At 44.5% G+C, this 20973-nt stretch overlaps 1 protein-coding gene across 6 annotated transcripts in view; it reads left to right on the top strand.

Moving 5' to 3' along the window:
* The window catches only part of npas3 (neuronal PAS domain protein 3), a 276234-nt gene that overhangs the window by 185744 nt on the left and 69517 nt on the right, over positions 1-20973 (top strand). For all 6 annotated transcript variants that reach the window (XM_020611538.1, XM_020611534.1, XM_020611535.1 and 3 more), the window contains one exon: positions 6581-6670. In XM_020611538.1, the coding sequence (XP_020467194.1) occupies positions 6581-6670 (90 nt within the window). The remainder of the gene's footprint in view (positions 1-6580; positions 6671-20973) is intronic.

Below are 20973 nucleotides of genomic sequence, written 5' to 3'. Positions count from 1 at the left end.
CTAGAGTTGTGGGGATAATTCACTTTGGACTGCAACACAAACTGATTCAGTCCTTGCAAAGGTCTCAACGAGGTGCAGCCACTGTGGCCCTCGATGCAGAACCAACCTTTTCAGCTCGCTTTCCTTCATCAGGGTGATGTCTTCATCTTTCCCTTCAAAGGTTTGACACCATCATTCCCACCTGTTAATGCAGAATATGTAGGAAAGATATTTATTATTACAATAATAAAGGTACAAATTGCTTTTCAAAATGTTGTGAAAATAATAAATATACTCTGTTTAAACAGTTGCCATCCAGTCAAATGTCAAAGTGCATGTGGCCGAGTCCAAGTGTCGAATCTGACCCAGATTGTGCGTGATGAATAGTGAGGTTAACAGATTTCTGATGGGCTTATGGAGAGGTTACTGTTTCTAAAGGAGTAAAAACCGTTAAAACCGTACCAAAAAGCATAAAGTGGTTGCTTCTCGCCTTCAGCCTGGATAATTTAACAGTATTTGGTCAAATTAAAATAGAAAATCCACTTTAGGTGGATCACTTTGGGACAGTCACTAAATATCTGACTTCAGATTGGGTGCTTCTGATTTGTGACATCGTATAAACAAAAATGATCAGAGATTCATTTAGATACCTTTATTGCATCGTATTTATTGGGATTTCTTTTCTTGTTTAAAGGTAGAAACTTCAGTTTCCCTGTGGTTGTTTTGTTCAGAGGCTTTAGTTTCACTGCAGCAGAGTCTCAGACAGTTACACTCCGGTTAATAGAACAAAACATTTCATTATGACAGAGGACTGAGAGACGGGAAGCGTGCACACACACTCTGACACACACACACACAACGTCCCCGACTCCGTGCCGTACACACAAAACACATCTGTACAATCCGTCCACACACACAAAATAAAATAAATAAATGTACAATCAAAATTGCAATTACCTGCAGAATTTGTGAAGGGTAAACAAATCTGTGCCACCCCGCACCCCCCACTCGCTCGCTCTCACTCCACACTCGCGTGCACAGACTCACACATCGATGCAGGGAGCAGCGTTAGCGTTCTAGTTAGCATGCTGAAATGAATACAGTTAGATCCAAAGCAATTTCCTTTTATTTATCTTAGCAGCCGCGCATAAATAAAGGCAAGGGCATCCAGGCAATTAGCATAATTACTATGAGGCGGTCAGACCCTCTGTGATTTCATAAAGAGACACACACATCAACACACAGGCCATCGCCACAGGGTGTGTGTTTGTATATGAGAGAAAGAGGGAGTGTGTGTCAGCATGTAAGTGTGCACTTTCCTTTGCGTGTTACTTTTGCTGTAATGTCCATCAGTTCCACTTTGTGTTTTCTACACATTTGTATTGTTGCTTCATTTTCACCTGTGTGTAAAAGTTGTCCTTGGTCTGTCTACACACACACACAACAAGTCACATGTACTAACTGCCCAGGACACACACACCAATCCCAGTGTGTCTGTATGTGTTATTAATATGCAAATACTGTACAAGTAGAAAAACAACAAAGGGCATGAAAAACAACATCCCCCCAAACAGGCTGAGGTCAGCTGATACTGGGGCCGCTGGTTTCCACTGTTTCTACGTGTTGCACTGGTCACACTGTTTTCTTCAGCTGCAGGGCCGGAGCGCGTTGTGTGTGTGCACCTTGAGACTGGGTTTGGTTTTATGTTTGTTTGTCCTTTGGATCCAGTTTGGACTGGACTCAGATCAGCCTCTGAGCTGGGGTTGGACCAGATGCACAGTCTCAGTCCTGTGTGGTATCGTCATAGGCAATGTGGGGAGGACGGCGCAACAGTGTCCTGTGGGTCACGAGGTCTGGCGAGGCGGCAGTGTCCCATTGAGTGGCAGGAGGGGGGGTGCGACTGGGGGTTTGGGTGTGTGTCTGTGTTCTCTCTGTGAAGGTGAACTAACACTAACTATACCAATTAATATAGGCTAGTTATTTTTCACTGACAGTTTTTTTCTTTGGTCGACGCTTCACTCCGCAGCATAACCACAGCCCGACTGAGCGCAAGACATCTGACGTTCAGCGTCAGAGCTGCTGTCACAGATGGTCTGCACCGGTCCGGCCCACAGCAATAATGTGCTGGACAACAATAGTTTTCATGTAGGCCTTGTGCACGTAATCATAACAGACACCAGTAAAATGTTTTGCCACAGAAAACAACCGGCGATGTAGGTGATGTAAACAGCAGCGTGTGGACATGACCACAGGAAATAGACCTGAAGACATGAGACATTTCATCTGTTGCATCCAAAGACGCGACCTGTGACCCGGCCTGTTGTTTTACTGGTGACTCCCTGAGGTGCGTCATTCAATGATGCTGGATCGAAAACTGAGAATTGTTACCAGTGGAAACACTGCAATAGACAAGGGCACTGGGTTCAGTTTAGGCCCAGCTTGGATCAGGTTTGGTTCTGGCCTTGGTCAGGCTAGGTCTAGTATCTCAGGCCAGTGCAGTATGGATGTTGTCTGGTATTCTTTCTGTCCCTTTCATGTTAACAAAGACTGTGCATGTGAGCAGAGGCTGTGCTATTTTGCAGTCGAGATCGTGCTCGGGTCTGGCTTGGATCAGGTTTGACTTGGTCCCAGGACCAACAAGAAGTTTCAACTGGGGAATTGGAACTTGGCTCAGACTGGGCTCAGATCCATCTTGGACTAGTTTGGATCTGATGAGTCCAGGAGTTCACGCCTGTGGTCTGTTGTGTGTCTGTCCCCTCTGTGTTGACATCCGAGTAGAGATCGCACAGTTAGCAGGTCAAATGTTGTTTAGTTTGTTAGGACATATCAACATTAAACAGCAGAAATACAATTCCCAGTTTGTCTCTGTGCATGTTTTAGTTCCAGTTTAGTTTTGGGGCGTTGGTTTTGTTGGGTATCTGTTTAATGTGTAGTGGAAGATGTTCAGAGCAGGTGTTGTTTGTCACTAGCACTGTGTAGTAGAAAATATCCACGATTAAAATAATCCCAGACACACTCGACTACAAACGTTGCTGCACATCTTCTAACAAAATTAAAAGCAGTTGCCGTTAGAATAGAAAATGCAGCTTTAGGTGTATCGGTGATGTACTGGCTGTTTTCCTTTAAAGAGAATGTTTTAAAGGTAGCTGCTCCTGCAGAAAATGTCAGTTACTGAGGGTTGAATGTTGTTTTCTGAGTGTTACACCGACCTTTGTGCATCTTGCAACCTTTCACTGACCTTTCCAGACCCTGCCGACCTTGTACATAAACCCTGGTGTGAACTAAAAGAGGCAGAAAAGGCAAACACGCAGCAGAAAACAGTGTTTGGTGTGAGTCACGGCTCTAATAATCTGAGGCCTGTTTAACCTCTGGGAGGGAGCCTGGGACTTAACGAAGCAGTCGGCAGGGTTATGTTTGTTTACCGCGTGTGTGTGTGTGTGTGTGTGTGTGTGTGTGAGACTGTGTTTACATCAGCATCATATCAACATAATTTACACACACGCTTCCACCTTTCTACTCACCTTCCACTTCTAATTAATCCGTTTTAATCCCTCCGAAACAGGCAGATTTGCTTCCCATCACCTGGAGCTGCTTGTTGCTAAACCTGAACCTCAATCAGACAAGATGAAAAAACTGTAAAATGTAAAACACAGATTGTGATTATTTTACCATCTCAACCTTTTACACTGTTATGCTACTCTAAAGGAGCAAGAAATGAACCATGACCTACCGAGGATTAGTGGTTGTGTCACAGTATTCCAAGAAACCGGAGCAGGATCAAGGAAAATATGGAAAAATAGAGGAAAATGCAGGTTGACATCACGAGGTATTCCTGACTGTAGTCACCTGAGATTACAGTGTAACTACATCACAGGGCTATGCCAGCTTCAGAGACGCCACATGAGACGATAGAGTGAAGACAAGCTGAAGAAAGGGTCTGTCTCATCCACAGTGCAACCCTCAGATGTGCTGGACTGTTCACGTGCACGACCTTTACATTTGGTTTCAATGTATCCATCGGATTTTACTGGAATCAAATGGATAATTTGTGTGAGTGAAATCGCCACCATGCTAGCACTGGTTAGCCTACCGTAGGTTTCAGAATGCTTGGTGTAACATGTGATGCTAAGCTAGTTAGCATTTCTATGTCTGAAGATAATCGACTTGTTAGAGGACATTTAGTGTGAAGGGCAACAGCCTGGAGAGCAACAATCTGGACCCGAACCTGACAGCACACTCACAAACATGTCTCTATGCAAATAGAAACGAAGTGCAAAGCTACATATGTGCACACTGAGACCCACATGCACACACTCAGAGAGTGAGTCAGCCTGTGTGTTAACGAGCAAACCAGCATGGATGGACATTGATGAGGCTCACCGACGATTAACATCTCATTAGCATTCCATTATGTGACAGGGCAGGCTAAACGGACACTGGCAGCAACCGTCCACAGCGCACACAAACACACACTAACACACTCAAACACAGTGCATCATATATGGGTGTGACTAGCCAGGGACGAGAGGTTAGAGGTCAGCACCAAATAGAGAGAAGTGTGTGAAAATCACATGCCATGTCTCCAGGTGTCCAGTCCCACGGTGCCCGTTGAGTCGACTGCTGCACATTCGGTCAAACCAGGTATCGACGTAACGGTCAAAGTCAAACATGGAGCGCTGTTCTCTCCTCATGTTTATGTTTTATGTGTGGGCTTTGCAGAGCAGCACGCAGCCGATCAGCCTTGTTTGTCCAAAGGGAAAATCTCCATATATGAAGATAGTTTCATCTTCATGTTTCTGTCCTTTCTACACCTTTATAAACATTGTTTACTGACATGACCACAAACAGATGCAGCTTTGACAAAGCTCTGCCTGTGTGTGTGCTCACATTACTGCACAGTGTACTCAGCGCTGCTGACAAGAGGAAAAAAAGAAAACTACAATCCCCCCCCCCTCTCTCACATGCAGACAGTTAATGTTACTGAGAGACAGTCACACCTACATATGTAGCGTCTCAGGCTAAAACACACACACGGGCCTGGTGTGTACGAGTAGCAGCAGTCGAGAACCACATGTAATTAACCTGCCTGACCTCCAGTGTATTAGTGCCCTTGTGTGTGTGTGTGTGTGTGTGTATCTGAATCAGTGTGTGGAGACGATTGTTCTGCCATGATCTTCACATAACGACAGCATTAGACACACTCGGACCTGCATGAGTGTGTGTGTGTGAGATTAGTTGCTGAGTCGAGTGTTCTGCCGTGATCTTCACATAAATACGCCATTAGACACACTCAGGTGTGTGTGTGTGTGTGTGTGTGTGTGTGTGTGTGTGTGCAGAGTAGACACTTACTTTTCCAATACAGAGGACAAAGACTTGCTGTGTACTACTGCAGTACTACTGTAGGACACGTCACTGTGTTGGTGTTTGTCAACACTGTTCTCATCCCAGGGCGTCAAAGACTGGCGCTCTGTCAAGTACAGTGACATAGTATATACAGTACCTAAAGAAAGTTTGCATCAGGAAGTGGCTTTTTGAAATTTAACCAGGGTAGTGCCAGGTTCAGGCTGCAAGATTGAAGCCTGATAACAGCCCGACCCAATAACCACAGGGCGCCATGACTGAAAATGGGATTCGACACCCGAGTGCTTTATTTCATGTAGTGTCATAGTAAAGGACAGTATCTGGGGTGACACAAAGTCTAGCGTGTCAGAATTCTACTTCTCCAACGTGTTGGGGTGACGCTGACCAATAGGATCGCTCGTTTACTCATAACAGAAAACATTATTAGTGACCCTTGGCGTATCGGTTTGATTCGTACAGCCTGTGTTATGTAGTTAATCGGTGTCACAGTGATACCCCTGACGTTAGCAGATTGTAGGGGTGGGACTCCATGCACGATATCGTGTGTGAGATTCATTCGGTCGTGATACAGTTAAAGATTCTGTGGCAACAATGTTTGTCATACAACTCGTCCAAGTCACAGCGAGAATACTCATGTCATTTGACGCTGTGACATTTCTTATTAGACAAAACTACAGTGTATATGGAGCAGCCTGGACTCGGAGTGAAGGAACGGGTCACACATCACCGGACGTTCCCAGAGGAGCGAGGTGAACTGTTGTGTCTTTAATTGATGAGTGTTTTAACTGAAGCCATGATCTTTTCCTAAACCTAACCATGCAGTTTTAGTGCCAGTCCATTTATGGGTGCTGTCAACCATAACCCAGAGCGGAAGTGTGTGTGTAAGGCTTAGTTCTGGTGTTACAGGCTCATGTCTGGTACTAGGTATTAGAAGTAGTAGTACATGTGTTTGGTCCTGATCACCACAGAATGATTACCATCAATGCTTGCAGAAATGCGTATCATTTTTTGTCTGAGTAAAATTCAGTTGTAGATGAAGGTCAGATAACTATCTCTCCTTTATTTCGTCTTCCTCATTGTATCGGTGAGGCTCAGCCAAGTGACAGCGACAGCTCTCAGTGAGGTGCAGCAGCAGCAGCACCAACGAGGTCCTGCAGCCGCTGGAACATCAGTTTTCCAAACATTTTTCTGAAGTGACTAACACTCCACCTCTCTCCTCTGTGTCTTTGTCTGTTTTCAGTCTCTGGATGGGTTTGTATTTGCACTAAACAAGGAGGGACGCTTCCTCTACATCTCTGAGACCGTCTCCATCTACCTGGGGCTGTCACAGGTAAGTGCACCTGTCTGTCTATATATTTGATTTGATTTGATTTATTCTTTCAAGCATGTAAAGACAGTTGATATGTCAACACACATAATTTTACACATATCCAACAAATGCTAATCCCATATCAATGTGCTTATACCTAGTACATGCTTGAATGGAGTAGGAAGAAGTCAGACTTATCCAGTCCTACCCCCTGACAGACCCCCCCTGACACATATATGTCCCTGTGTTTACTGTACAGAAGCGCACGGCGCTCTTCTCACAGCGCAGTCACGTTGTTTTGGTTCCTTACTGGGTTCTTGTAAATTCTCCAGTCTTCTCCTCTCACTTTCTTCCTCTGACTGTCTCTCTCTCTGTCTGTCTCTCTCCTATCATTACCAAAGACAATTCCCAACAAATTAAGGCTCATTTAAAATCTCATCAGCTCGTCGGACGGTTGTTGATTTGTGCAGCGAGCGACGATGCATATTTTATTGCCGCGTGTGTGTGTGTCAGGGACACTTCATTGTACTTTGTCAGCTTGGTAACGAGTTATGTGTCTCAATTGGTTCACTCTCCACCAGCTCCTGTTAATAGAGACAGGCGTCCATCCTGAAGGTCGGCACATCAACCTTGGCGCCTCTAATAAGTCGGTATTGACAAGCTGTGTGTTGCTGAATTAAAAGAGCTGCAAACATTGCATTTCCCTTTTTATCACTTCACTTGTGTTTTCATGAACACAAATAGACTGGGTTGTCTTCTGAAAGAAAGAAAGTCCCATTCAGAATCCTACTGCGGTTTCTGATCTGGCTAGTAACTAAAAGTCAGGCCTCGGAACACAGCATGTTGAGACTTTCACTACATGTCGGTGTGTTTCTTAAAGATGATACAAAAAGAGCTGAAAGAGTCAGGACATGTAGAGCACAGCTAACATACAGTTAACGCTGTGGAACTCGGACTGCAGAGACTAGTAGATAACAGTGACGTATAATATGTGCGCCGCCATGCTGCAGAGCGATCGTGGGAGCTGTAGTTTTTCTGATGCTAAAAAATAAATGAATCATTAATTAACCTTATTAAAACCACAAAGGTTTCAACTTTCAGTACTAGGTTTTGTAGTGGGTGGTGGCTTGTCTTAGAATATGAAAACAGTCCTGATGCTAAATGAGAGATTTCACTGAAACTGCTTCACATGTACTGTAATATTATGTTGGAAACCTTCCAGACCTGACTTGGACTCCAGTTCAGTGACTTCAGACTCGACTCCCGAGCAGCGCCGGCCTCTGTCTCCTCCTACAGTGACTGTAGGAGATCACAGTGTGATGTACCGGCTGCTGAGGTTACAACACACAGCTACTACTTAGGATTATGATAATTTAGTGATGAATGCCACTTCTGTCTCTGACAACACGATCTACAGAGGTCCACGCTTCAGTGAATGGAAGCTGAGCATTGTTTTCTCAAAAGGAGCTCATATTTACTGTGTCTGCCATAATATGCATTAGGTCTCTCTCTCAGCTCCTTGTCTCTGTGAATTAGATACAGGAAGCTCTCTGATATGGGAATGAGGAAAAAAGGCCAATCAGTTTACCAAATTAAAGAGGATGGCACATCACTCCCCTCTGTCACTGTGTCTCTTTCCCCCTCCCCCCCTTGGATTAATTCCCCCACCAAGATTGATTGATGATTTCTATCAAATAATTGATTAACTGTCAAATCGGGTCCCTTACGCTTTGGCAGCAGCTCCGCCGAGCTGGTTATCTTGTTCTCTCAGCTTTTATCAGCTGCTGAAGAAGTGGCACGCCGATTAAAAAAGAAAGAGAGAGAGAGAGAGAGAGATCGAGCTTGTCTTTACCTTGTACGAGTCTCACCCTGTAATCCTACATGTGTACACAGAGTTCGTCAGCCTCCATCCTCTTAATTGCTCTTCTTTCCTCCTTTAATCACTGCCCTTCTCTCATCTTCATTTTTTAAAGAAGGAAAATATATCGCTAAGTATTTTTCAACTTTAATTAGATCGCGGTGTGCAGGAAAAATGGCTGGGTGGTGGGGGGGTGGAGGGGGGGATTTTAAGCCTTTTGACAAATTGACGAGGTTATGAATTTTCTCAGTCGGTGGCCGCCGCTGAACCTATCTGTAGGCAGATTTATGTATAAAGAGGATTTACCAGTTTAAGTCGTCTCTTCACCGCCTCGTTGGGGAGATGGCGGACGTGGCCGGCCAATCAAACAGGTCGTTAACAGAGTCATTAACAAAGAGCAGAGCTGTAATTAAATACGGCCGCTGAGTAAAGTTAAAGTCCTCCCTGCCCCAACTCCAACACACACTCTTCTTCTTTTTTTTGACTTCCTTTTCGATTTTGAATTTTAATTCTTTGCAGTAAAAGTTGATGAGCTGGAGTTTGTTATGGCTGCCTGTCACGGAGGGCGAGAGAGAGCTCCAATCGGTTATTTATTGGCAATTTTCTCTTGAAAATAGCTTAAAATGTGAACCAGTGTGTGCACTGTAACGCATGATACAGGGATTTAGTGGAATCAACTTTGTCAAATGAGAACTGACTCTTCAAACTGAGCCAACTTAAAGCTCCAGCGTGCAGCGATCAGTACTTTAGCTGTGTCGTTGCTGAGCCTAATTCACTTTTACATCACTGTCATAAATGCCATTTGCACTGTGACCCCTCTTCATTGACATGTGCATTTGTTTAGAGTTGGAGCTGTTACTGAACCAGGAAAGAATATGTGTAATATATTTTAAAAATGTTGCCCCAAAGGGTGTGAACAGCCACAGCGTCTAAAGTAAGCAAGACTCAACTGCCCATGCACGAGATCTCTGGATAGTCTTAACAAATCTCCTGTTTTGTAATGAGGAACCCTGTCACCCACTGCAGCCTGTGTGTCCCTGATGTGTTTTTAATTGTTTTTGAATAACAACTGAGGTCTATGGCACAGATAAACCAGATCCAGGGCTGGCTAATCACTGCTGGTTTCAGTTTCTGTATGGAGAGTGATGAAGACCCTGTTAATACAGAAAGTGACCAGCCTTATCCTTTAACAACCAGATCTAACGGATCGGTTTCTGATAAAACAGACACAGGTAGAAGCTCTAGTGCCTCGTGTGGGAGCGAGTCTACAATGGCACTTTCACTGTAGCTTAGTCACTGTTGGCATGCATCTGGTTGTGCACTGATTTGGTGAAGCCTGTGACTTTTGCAGTTTTTTAGCTTCTAGTTCTGGGCAGCTCTGCCTTCTGTGTGCGTCCTCGTCCTCTGTGTCACCCTGTGGCGTTTCTTGTTTTAGTCAGCAATCAGACAGGGAAACCAAAGACAAACCTGACATACGCTGAGAATCACGGAGGTGTGTCTGACTGCAGTGAAAACGTATTCGGGAGTGCAGATAGGTCTCAGCGTGTCTCTGAATGGGATGTGATCGTACACTTCCTTCTGCTGGACTAGGGGCATTGATGTGTGACTGACAACTAGATACTTCCATCCCAGTTAGTCTAGTTGTTTAAAGGAAAATCAGCTGTACTGTATTTTTGTATCCAGCCAAACGTGACCTGTTAGTTTCCAGGCCTGTGGTGTCACTACATGTGTTAATCGGGCATGCTGTATACACCCCCCAACACCTGTATGACTGAATGCAGCCCATAACATCTGTCCGTATGAAGCTCATTATGTCTCCAAATTATGTTTTTGGTGCAATTGTCAGATATTTATTAATTGTATGTCATGTGTTTATGATTGAGGTCACAGTTTTCAGTGTCTCATTGATAAATTCATACGTTTCCCACAGCTTCACCAAAAACTGAAACAGGCTTCACAGATGTTATAGGAGGCTGCTGTTCTGGGTTGGACTCCGTTGCACAGGGGAACCTAATGATGCACCGGGCGAGTGTGTTGTTATTTCCAAAGACCAAGCGGTCTGCTCAGAACGGCACCAAGGTTACAACTTTGTCATATATACTGTGTCAGCCTTCTGGCTTGTTTGGTCTTCATGTGCTTATTCATTCATAGGAAGCAGGTGGACAGAGTCGTGCTTTGTGTCTCTTTGTAACACCCTGTCGATCCAGCAACGCATCGTGATGTGTGTGTTCATGTACATATAAATATTTTGGTGTGTTTGCATGTGTGTCCATTTACGGGCCAGGCGATGCTTGCAGCTGCCCTCTTAGCGATCTAATTGAGACGTGTGTGTGCAGCAGATGGCTGTGTGTCCTCTGCCTGATGGTCTAGAGGAAAATAATAACTGCGTCGTCCCAGCCAGACCCAAATTAGTCTGCTGGATTCGCGCCCGTTACGCCCAAATATGGTTGGCAGCCAGCTTCGCTTCATGCCAGGCCGGCATATGTGGCGCCGTGGAAGAGCACACACACTGCAGGCGTGACACACAGGTGATGTGACGGGTTGGGCTTTAAAATAGTGTCTAATCTGAGAACAAAACAAAGAAACTTTGAGCTACTTTGAGTCATTTAAAAACGTTGTTCCTGTTTGACACTAGAACAGAACCATAGGAAGATCCGCCGTGCTGCGGCTGTGACAGTACAAACAGACGTTAAGCTGAACCTGCTGTAATGCCATGTGTATTACATTCAACAGGATCAATATGTTGTTGCTGTTTGGGATTCAGACAGAATCAAGAAGTTGAGAATCCAGCTAAGTGTTGGTCACTTAAACAGTGTTTACCTCTGTAGACCTTAAGGAGGTGAAAGTCCCTGATGATCACAATGTACAGATGGAGACGTCATTAATAAATTCAATTCAGTTTTATTTGTATAGCGCCAAATCTCAGGGCTCTTTACAAAGTCAGGTCTAGACCTTATTATTATTATTATAGAAGGAAAACCCAACAAATCCCCCTTTGCAGCACTTGGCTACAGCGGGGGAGGAAAATAGAGGAGGGGCCTGATCAGACAGGACATAGACGCCGTGTGTACAGAATAGAGCAACATACAGAAGTTTCCATATTCATACTCCAACATATTACAAAGAGTTCAGGAATAAAGAAGTTTACGTAACTGTCTCAGAGTTGCACATGAACCACTAACAAAACCTGATTTGTTTAAAAGACTCGGGGGGGAAATGAGATCAATCCAGATTCGGTACGCCGCCTTGGGCTTTGGAGACAAAGTTTGCAAACTTAAAAATATCCCATCTGAACCAGCACATCAGCTTTTCAACGTCTGTCGCCCAGAATATTTCTGGATTTTGTCGAGCTAGGTAAGAGAAACCTGACGCTCACAGGATCATCGCAGTACACACAATACCAAATACGGTCCCTCCCAAACAATCAGGGTTTAACACCAAAACAAACAACAGCTTCATCTACAGCTAAATGTAAACATGACAACATGCTGTTGGTAAACTGACATTTGACATCAGCTGTTTGTCACCACGTGTGTGCATCCATCATCTGGGCTGTAGGTGGCTAAACATGGTGGAATGAGCCTTTAAATCTTACCTCTACACACTGATATGTGCAGGGCGATTGACATGCACCCTGAACCAGACGAGTCTTTCTCTCTCTCTCTCCTGCATTGAGTTGGCCTGCTTCCAGACGACGTGTGTGTGTGTGTGTGTGTGTGTGTGTGTGTGTGAATTGTTTCTGTCTTTGTCATTTAAAGAGCCTCTCCAGTGTTCAGACCTGCTGACACGCACACACGTGCAAAGTCATTTTGCTCATACGCACGAATGCGCATGAGGGTCATTGTGCTCATGACACGCACACACAGAGCCATTGGAACGCGAGGCAGAGCCTGATCTCTGCTCTCTTTCAGTCCAATCCACATTCCCTCAGAGAGGGCTGGCAATAACACACACACACACTCGCTCCCTCCTCCCAGTATTCCCAGTGGGCTGCTGCTGGTCTGCAGGGGAACACTGAATGAATTAGCATTAAACAGCTCCAGCACAGTGTCAGGCTGTCGACCACTTCCCCTGGTCTCACAGCGTCCACACTGCCGACCCTGGAAACAGAGCATCTAATAGATGAGTGAATGTATTTGAAAATGCTGACGGTCTGCTTTCCCAGTGTGCACAGGGAAACACATGCGCATTGATCATCTGTCTTGTTCAGCTACTTAAAAGCCACATTTGTGTATGTTCATATGCAGCTGATTTGCATTAGCAAGCAAGTCAGTATAATTTTAAAATCAGGGTGAGGTGAGGTGCAGCTGGGTGACAGATTAAAGGACGACGCTATCAAATATTTGTGCTGTGTCTCCAGAGCCGCCCCCCTGTTAGAGGGAGGATGCATGTGCACCCCAGTCTCTTCAGCTTCGTGCCTCCGACCGCCCATCCTGACGTCCCTCGGCCACTGAACATAATCCAGTAATTATGCTTCCTGTTATACTTTTTTTTCCAAGTTAGTAACAAACAGCTGGACACTTATTGTGGCTCATCCAAATCTTCTGCACATTCTGAGCTAAATTTTCATGTGTGTTTATGGGCTCTCCTCCGTGCACACATTTTAGCGGTCACCACGTTCCTTTACTGGCCTGACGTTGTCTAGAGAGAGCAGAGGCTGCAGACCCAGTGGTTTGTCTCATCTTCCTCTTTCGTCCTCTTGCTCCGTGTTCTGTCATCAGTTTTTATTTTTCATTGTATTTATATTTTATTAGATTTTTAATAGTTTTCATTTAATTTTCATTTCTGAATCCTCTTTCTACATCTCCTGTCCTTTTCTCTCTCTTTTACTTTCTCTGTGTTTTTGAGACGGGGGAGGTCGGCCATTTGCATGAGGTCAAAGAGGGGCATTCTGGGAGATGGAGGAGGGAGGAGACAGGGTGAAGATGAGGAGGAGGAGGAAGGGGTGGACAGGAGGAAGGTCACAGTTAATTGATCCACCCCGGCGAACTCTCTCTCTCTCTCTCACACACACTCACACACAGAGTTTCATTCATAATTGATGGCGCCGACTCCAGAGCTGCCATGTCGTTCTGATAATATAATATGTATAATAATTCTAATAGATGTGTGTCCTGGTGAAAGATGGAGGGATGGCCACAGGGAGAAGTGAGGAAGATCAGAGGAGGAGAAATGTAGTTTTTTTTTTTTACTTTTCAGAACTGTGAATGATGAAGAGATGAGGGAAGTGTAAAAAGTTTAAGAAGAGGGAACAGCACACAGGAAAAAGGGAGAATAAACAAGAATGGTTTACTGGACAAAGAGGCGAGTTAGAGGATGAAGGAAACAGCACAAGGAACTGAACTGTTTATTGACTTGTATTTACTTTTTATGGAGGCGACAGTGGTTCAGTGGGTAGAACTGGAAGGTTGGAGGTTCGAATCTCGGTGCCTGTAGTCCACATGTTGAAGTGTCCTTGGCCAAGACACTGAACCAAGTTGCCCATGATGGCGGCGCGTACGCATGCAGTGGCCCGGGGCCCTCGGCTCCAAACACAGTTTCGTTGTACACGTTACATTGACAATAAAGAGGATTCTTCTTCTTCTTCTTATGTAAGAGATGAACAGATGATGGAGAAGGAGCAACTAAAGGAGAGAATGAACAAGTGCAAGAAACAAATGAAGAGAAGGGGAAGAGAGAATGGGTGGAGCCAGTCAAGGCAAAGGAGAAGGAGAAGGAGAGCAGGTGATTAGTTTGATGTACAGAATAGAGGGACAGAGGAAGAGAGTGATGGGACGGTAGAGAGGTGAATTGAAACATGAGGAAGGGACGAAAAACGACAAAGCAAAGTCGTCGTTTTCAGTGGTGTGACTTTTGTTTTGCGATGCCCTGGGTGTGTGTGGTGTGTGGGTCCCTGTCGGCCCGTGTGAAAGGAGGCGTATTAGCATGCTGACAGGAAGCTGCAGGAGGTTATCTGGACCTCGGAGAGCTTCCTCCGCTTTTTGTTCTGACTGATCGCTGTGCCGACACACCACGGGGATGATGGGAGGTGGCGAGGGCGAACTCGCAAGGAAACACAATAGATACGACCGCCGACAATAAGTCGAGACCCTGTCGACTCGTGTCAGAGTGTTTGTTCCCAAAGTCTGGGCTTGTCCAACTTTAAGGAAGAGCATGTGCATTTTATTTCTGATGGACAAACTAAGTGGAGCTTGTTTTATTAACCAGCACGCACGTCTGCTGGTGCATGTTGAATTAGAAATCATTATAAGTCTCCATAAAACTATACGTCACATTTAATTACCAACAACAATATGGGTCTGTAGTGTAAACGGAGCAGAGGTAATCAGTAATCTGTGATGCTACAGGATCATAGAGGCTGATTATTGTGCTCATCACATTTAAAGGTGAATTAAACACCTCATACACTTACAATGTCAAGGACTTCACATACTCCACAACTAGTGATACTATTGTGTTTTGTTTGATTCATCTGATTCTGAAAAGGAACTGAACTTATCAAATACATGCATTGAGTATTTTTTGAAGTGAAAGTGATTGAAAATGAATAAAAGTAAATGTACTTTGTTTGAGAAGAAGCATAAAACAAAGAGAGAGAATCTGAAAAACCATTTAAGAATTAAAAACAAAAGAAATTAAATAAATTCAGAAAAGAAAAACTAAGCTCAAGTGAGAAAAATAAAATGCAATAAAAAGCTGGAACATTAAAATAATAGTTTGTAAAATGCAGGTTATCACTGATAAACACTCGTATGCACATGTATACAGATGGTAAAGACACACACACACACACACACACACACACACACACACAGAGTAATGAAGACAAAGACCTGCACTCAGATGCAAACACACAGACACTGATAAAGAAAAACACCTACATACACACACTTAGGAAGACAAAGACCTACATACACACACACACACACACACACACAGGACCATCACTACTTGTACATGTGTGACACACACACACACACACATCTCTCTTTCTCTCTCTCTCTTTCTCTCTCTCTCTCTCTTCTTAGTAGTGTTTTAAAGGGTTTAGTCACATTGATGGACTGGGGGGTGGGGGTTGTCTCTGTTAAAGGGCCATTTCACAGTTTTCTGTCCTGGACATGCGCTGGCATGTCATGGGGGGTATTAGTTAGCCATAGAACGAGTTGTGTGTTGTGTTCTGTGTCTGCAGACGAGCTTTATCGCGTCTGAGTAAGGAACTGTGACGATGCATTCAGACTTGGAGACGGCAAATTTAACATCTCGGTCCTGGGGTTTGGAAGATGTGGGCATTTACCAGGCAATGAGGGCCTAATGACAGATAGCTGATGCATTTAAATTGCATTGGGAATTGTAGGATGTCACATTTGTGGAGATTAACCCCGGCCAGTATCCAGAATATTTTGTATAAGCACACAAGTTGAGATATTTCAGCCCCTGCTGCTTCCATTTTGGCCATTATTTTAACCCCCTGCCCTTTAAATGGCCACTGACTTTATGGAAATGCAGTAATAAAATGTTTTGAGGTCATTAATCTAGAAGTGCATCCACATTGCAGGATTGTGATGTAGCACAGTGGTCACATTACTTCACCCACTGATGCCTAAATTCTGCCTTGATAAAGTTGTAGAACCTTAGAAGGAAACAGGAGCTGGTTCCCCACTGAAAGAAGATCTTAGTGATCAGCAGTGTCTTCTTGTAGCAGGACTCAGAACAACCTCTGGATATGTGGGGACATCAAAACTGATAAAAACTGGTGTTTTTCAGGTGAAGTCTGGTGAAGACAACCGGTCTTCTACGCAGCACAGTGCCCTTGTGAAGCCCACTTTGAATCTGTGTGAGCAGATATGTGTGTGCATACATCCATGCTTTCAGTGTTCATCCATATGTATGGTGTGTGTGTGTGCAGGCTGTATCTAGACACAGTGCTTTATAGACGGCTGCCATTGAAATGGATGAGGCTGCACAGGGAGCCGCAGTGTGAGGTCAGAGGTGAGGCTCCGCCTGCATGGCGAGGATTTAAAGTCAGAGGAGGCACTTTCGTATGTTACAGACAGACGGACAGTGGGAGGTGAAGCCCGGGCCTGCTGAAGGACACACGCACAAACACTCTCAGCTGGTTATTGAGCTTCCCACATGCATGTCGCTCGTGCTTCTTTTCATGCATTAGAGGCGTGAGCGATGGTGGAAGGTGACTCAGGGTACTGACCCGCTCACCGCTCGCTCTGTCCGACCTCTCAGCATTAACCACACTCGTGTACACACTGGTGGGGTTCACGTGGTTGTTTTGCTTCAACACGCTCGCATCACGTTCCCTTCATGTATGGCAGAGGGACTGGAGGTGAGGCACAGACGCTGACCTTCACAAGGTCAGACGCTGCAGCTCAAAGGATTCAAACCAACTGTTTGAAATTTTCATTTTGTGAACACAGAAAATTCACCTGCTCTTTTACAGAAACAGTGATATCAAACAGTGTAGTGTGTTTCAGCTTCAGGGGTCAAAGGTCAGAACATATTTCTGTTATTGTTATTCAACACACATGCATCATTTTGTAAAGACTGAGTGAAGCTGAGGCGGAGACATCATCTTCATTTCACACACCATCACCACAGATAGAAATAGATGTATTTGTAATTTTAAACATAGTCCGGCCTAACTAAAAGTCATCACTTCTCTTCTTGGTTCTCCCAGGTCTCACTTTCAGGGCTTAGTGCGACAGATAACGTGACATAGAATGTGCTAAATAATCTGTACAAACTGTAACGAGCTCAGAGGAAGCTGACAAGTGGATTCAGTCACATTCAAACTGTTTCACACCAAGAGCACAGTGACGGACTGAATACACAGCTGCTGACCCTGCAGCCAGGTGTGGGGCTGAACTAAAACTCTGGGCTAGATCACCGGACTGACGTGGGTGTGGGACAGGAAGGTCCAGTCAGGGAGCTGGATCAGGATCACTGAGCTGGGGAGGGGAACTGGGAGCAACCATGACACAATCTGGTGATAAAATGTCTAAAGTACAGGTCTGGCAGCGTTCTCTGTTTTCCTTTCCAGAAAATCCCATAAAATGATCAAACAACGTGTTAGTCAGTGACTTCCTTGCTCCGTCTGTGGCTCTCGGCTCTGAGCCCACTGGATCCTAAACCAGCAGCTCACTGTGGTTTTAATGGGGCAGCTGGACGAAACGGTACATTTGTTGGGACTGTGGTGAGTGTTTGTAGCAGTGAGACGATGTGGGATTGAGTCGGGATGAACTCCGGTGTGCGTGTTTATGGGGGTGGAGGAACATGTCACCAGTGCAGCAGTGTGGTGGGTTTAATGGTTTCTGGACATGGGAGCTCTGTGGCATCAGGATGTTGGTGTGGATTCAGTTTGAAACCTAATAATGAAGAATAACACCAGAAATTACTGGATGAACTGTCGGGTTTCTCTGATAATACGTTTTGTTTTGAACGGTGCCCTACAACTTTTAGAGACGTTTAATAGTTTGAAAGTAACAGTCTACATGTGAAAGGTCAGCACATTTCATGGGAGCTCCTCTACATCCTCCCTCAACTTTCACCTATATCTCCACATTTCTTCCTCTCTCCTGCTCCCTCTCCTCCTCCTCCTCGTCCTCTCCATCTCCTCCTCGGTTCAGATTTACAGCCGGCTGTTACTTTGATGCCGTGGAAGCTGTAAAGAGATCAGCATCGCGTCTGAGACCAAAATTGATGCTTGTTTTATCGAAGTGAGCCGAGAGAACTGTGTGTGTACACAAGTGCATGGTGGAGTGCTTTAGACTGTGTGTTTATTTCAGCACGGATCAGCGGTGACGTGTGTTTAATGGCACCTCTACATACTTCTATACTTGTGAGGGCGCTCATTGTCATTATACATTCCCTAGCCCCAGATCCTAACCTTAACTAAGCCTAATTCTCTCACACCTCCTCCTCCTCTCTCACTCATACAGCCACTTTCAGGCACGGTGTAAACAACATTACAAGCTTCATCTGTCAGATAAAGTGATGGTGTTTTGTCATTCAGACATGGGCATCTTTTACTTAACGTTTCATGATAGCAGGAACATGGAAAATGCTTCCTCCTGTTTTAAAGCTCAGGAGATAATCGTCACGTGGTGTTTGTTCTCTCACAGGCTGCGTAGGCGAGTACTGTAAGGTGTAGTTTGCTGTTCAAGTCTTAATTAAGAACATCATGAATGCAAAGGTCAGCACTGTTCTATGTTGGGCACAAACGTGTACAGGGAGAGTAAGACCTGAATGTCCACACCAACGTGGTCTGGTTCACACTCAGTGGTTATCTCCTTTGTCCATATGTGATACTTCAGTGATAGTTAACGCTCTAAAGAACATGGAACGTCTCTGTTCCAGGTTCCACCTGGTGCTGCTGTCCAACCTCAGAGAGCTGCTCAGGTCTCAAAACTTTAATATTGATCTCCTAAACAGAGCAGCTGAATACATTTCTATCACATTTTGTACCAAAAACATTGTCAAACAACAACAGTCATCAGTGTCACTCTTTTGATTGGCAGGCGATTGGAGCATTAGATACACATCGGTGTATCTGACTGGATTGGAATTGGAGGGATTGGACACCGTGTCTTTAAATATGTTTAATGTATATTCTTGGAACCTTTAGGCGATGTGCTGGGGACCCCTGATGTAAAACTACCAGAACATTTACAAACTAATTGCAGGTCTCAAATACACAAAGCATTTCATTGGTCTATAATGGAAAGGGATTATTGTTGGCTATTACATAGAGGTGGTAATAATGCTAAGAAGAAAGGAGGATGGGAAGAGGAGAAGGAGAGAGACAGAGAGAGACAGAGAGAGAGAGAGCTCTCATCCTCATATCCTATTATGGGGTGGGGCTGGGGGCGAGAGAGGGGGGCTCCATATGAATATGGAGAGAGAGAAAATATGTATGCGCACTCTGGGAATGGTAATTAAGATCATTAAATGCAAATAAACACATCAACAAGCAATAATTTTTATTGACAGGCCCAGATTGATTGACACTTGCCATTTGGGCTGTGCTGCCAATCAATAGGAAAACATATTGATCAGAAGGTGAGAGTCACAGGTTTGGAGTGATACAGATTTTCTGAGGGTGTGGGTCACATTTAATGCAAAAGGTGCTTTGCTGTCTGATGAAAGGTCATTCATTTCATCACATGGAGTTTGGAGGAAGTCTTGCAGTCTCCTTTACGAAGTTTCAGGGGTTCTCAAGGATGTTCCAGGTGTTCTTGAAGGCATTTAATGGGTCTTTTGAGGGATTCTTCGTTGAGGGGTTTAATTAAGTGAAGGCAGTTGTGTTTCAAGAATATGTCAGAAGGACGTTTGTTTGTTTATATGTAAGAATCTATATGGGGATTTGTGAGGAGTTTCTAGAGGTGCTCGAAGGATGACGAAGTCAAGCAGCTTAACAGCTCCTTTAAGACACATCCGTGTCCTTGAGTGGTTTCACATCTTATTGTTTCAGAAGGATGGGGATGACTTACTGAGTTTTTACAATGAGGTAGCCCTGAATATGTCTGGGCAAGTTGGAAAGGTTTCTAGGAGGTCCTTGAAGGCCTCTGTAGGGTCGTTTCAACAATATATCCAGTCTCAATCTTTTAGGCAGATATTGGGGTCACTGAAGAAGTTTCAAGTTCATTGGTCTTTGAAAAGATTCCATCACTGATTTATTGAGGTTTTGGAGGCTGTGAGGAGTTGCTGTGTTCCTTTAAGGATTTAAGGTTGTTGTCGGTATTCAAGGAGCCACTGAGTTTGGGAGTTTTTGAGTGGTTGCAGTACAGTAGGTGGTTGGGATTTATGGTTCTTTTAAGAGTCAGATGTTAATTGAAGGTGTCTAATAACTTAAAAAGGAAGGGACCAGAGTGGTGCACGTGCCTGGGTTCTGAAGGACGTTTCTCTTTAGGATGGTGCAGAGGATCACTGCCAAAACTGCTGCTCGCTGTTTCTGTCAGTCATCAGGTATTTAGTCCATCTGGTGCCTGATGACTGATTTTGGACATCAGCCTCCCAAGTGGAGTAGCACCACTGTTTGTCTGTCCACTAACTAACAATGAGCTTCATTCCCTAAATTTAATCAAGTGTTTCTGCTTTTGGAGGCTCGTACCAGGGACAGAAAGTGGTAACGTGTATTAAATGCATCTTAAGCTGTGCATGTGAGAAAGACCTACCTCTGTCTTCCCCTCACACACACAGTAAATCTACGACCTTTACACTCCACACACCCCATACTCGTGCTTGCTAATGACACAGGCACTATTTTCCTAATGCCTCCCATCACCCCCAACACACACACAGCACTACACAAACAGTGATTAATTCAGGTCTTCTAAATACACTCCCACTTCTCTCTCGCACATCACACATACACTTTCTCTATTGTCCAAGCAACTTTTCTAAGACACACACTCTCTAATGACACATGGCTAATTTCCTAATGTCCCCTGTCCCC

The sequence above is a fragment of the Monopterus albus genome, unplaced genomic scaffold, assembly GCF_001952655.1.
Source record: "Monopterus albus unplaced genomic scaffold, M_albus_1.0 scaffold115.1, whole genome shotgun sequence".
Taxonomy (NCBI): domain Eukaryota; kingdom Metazoa; phylum Chordata; class Actinopteri; order Synbranchiformes; family Synbranchidae; genus Monopterus; species Monopterus albus.
Note: the sequence above shows the minus strand (reverse complement) of the source record. Positions and strands in the feature narration are given on the sequence as shown.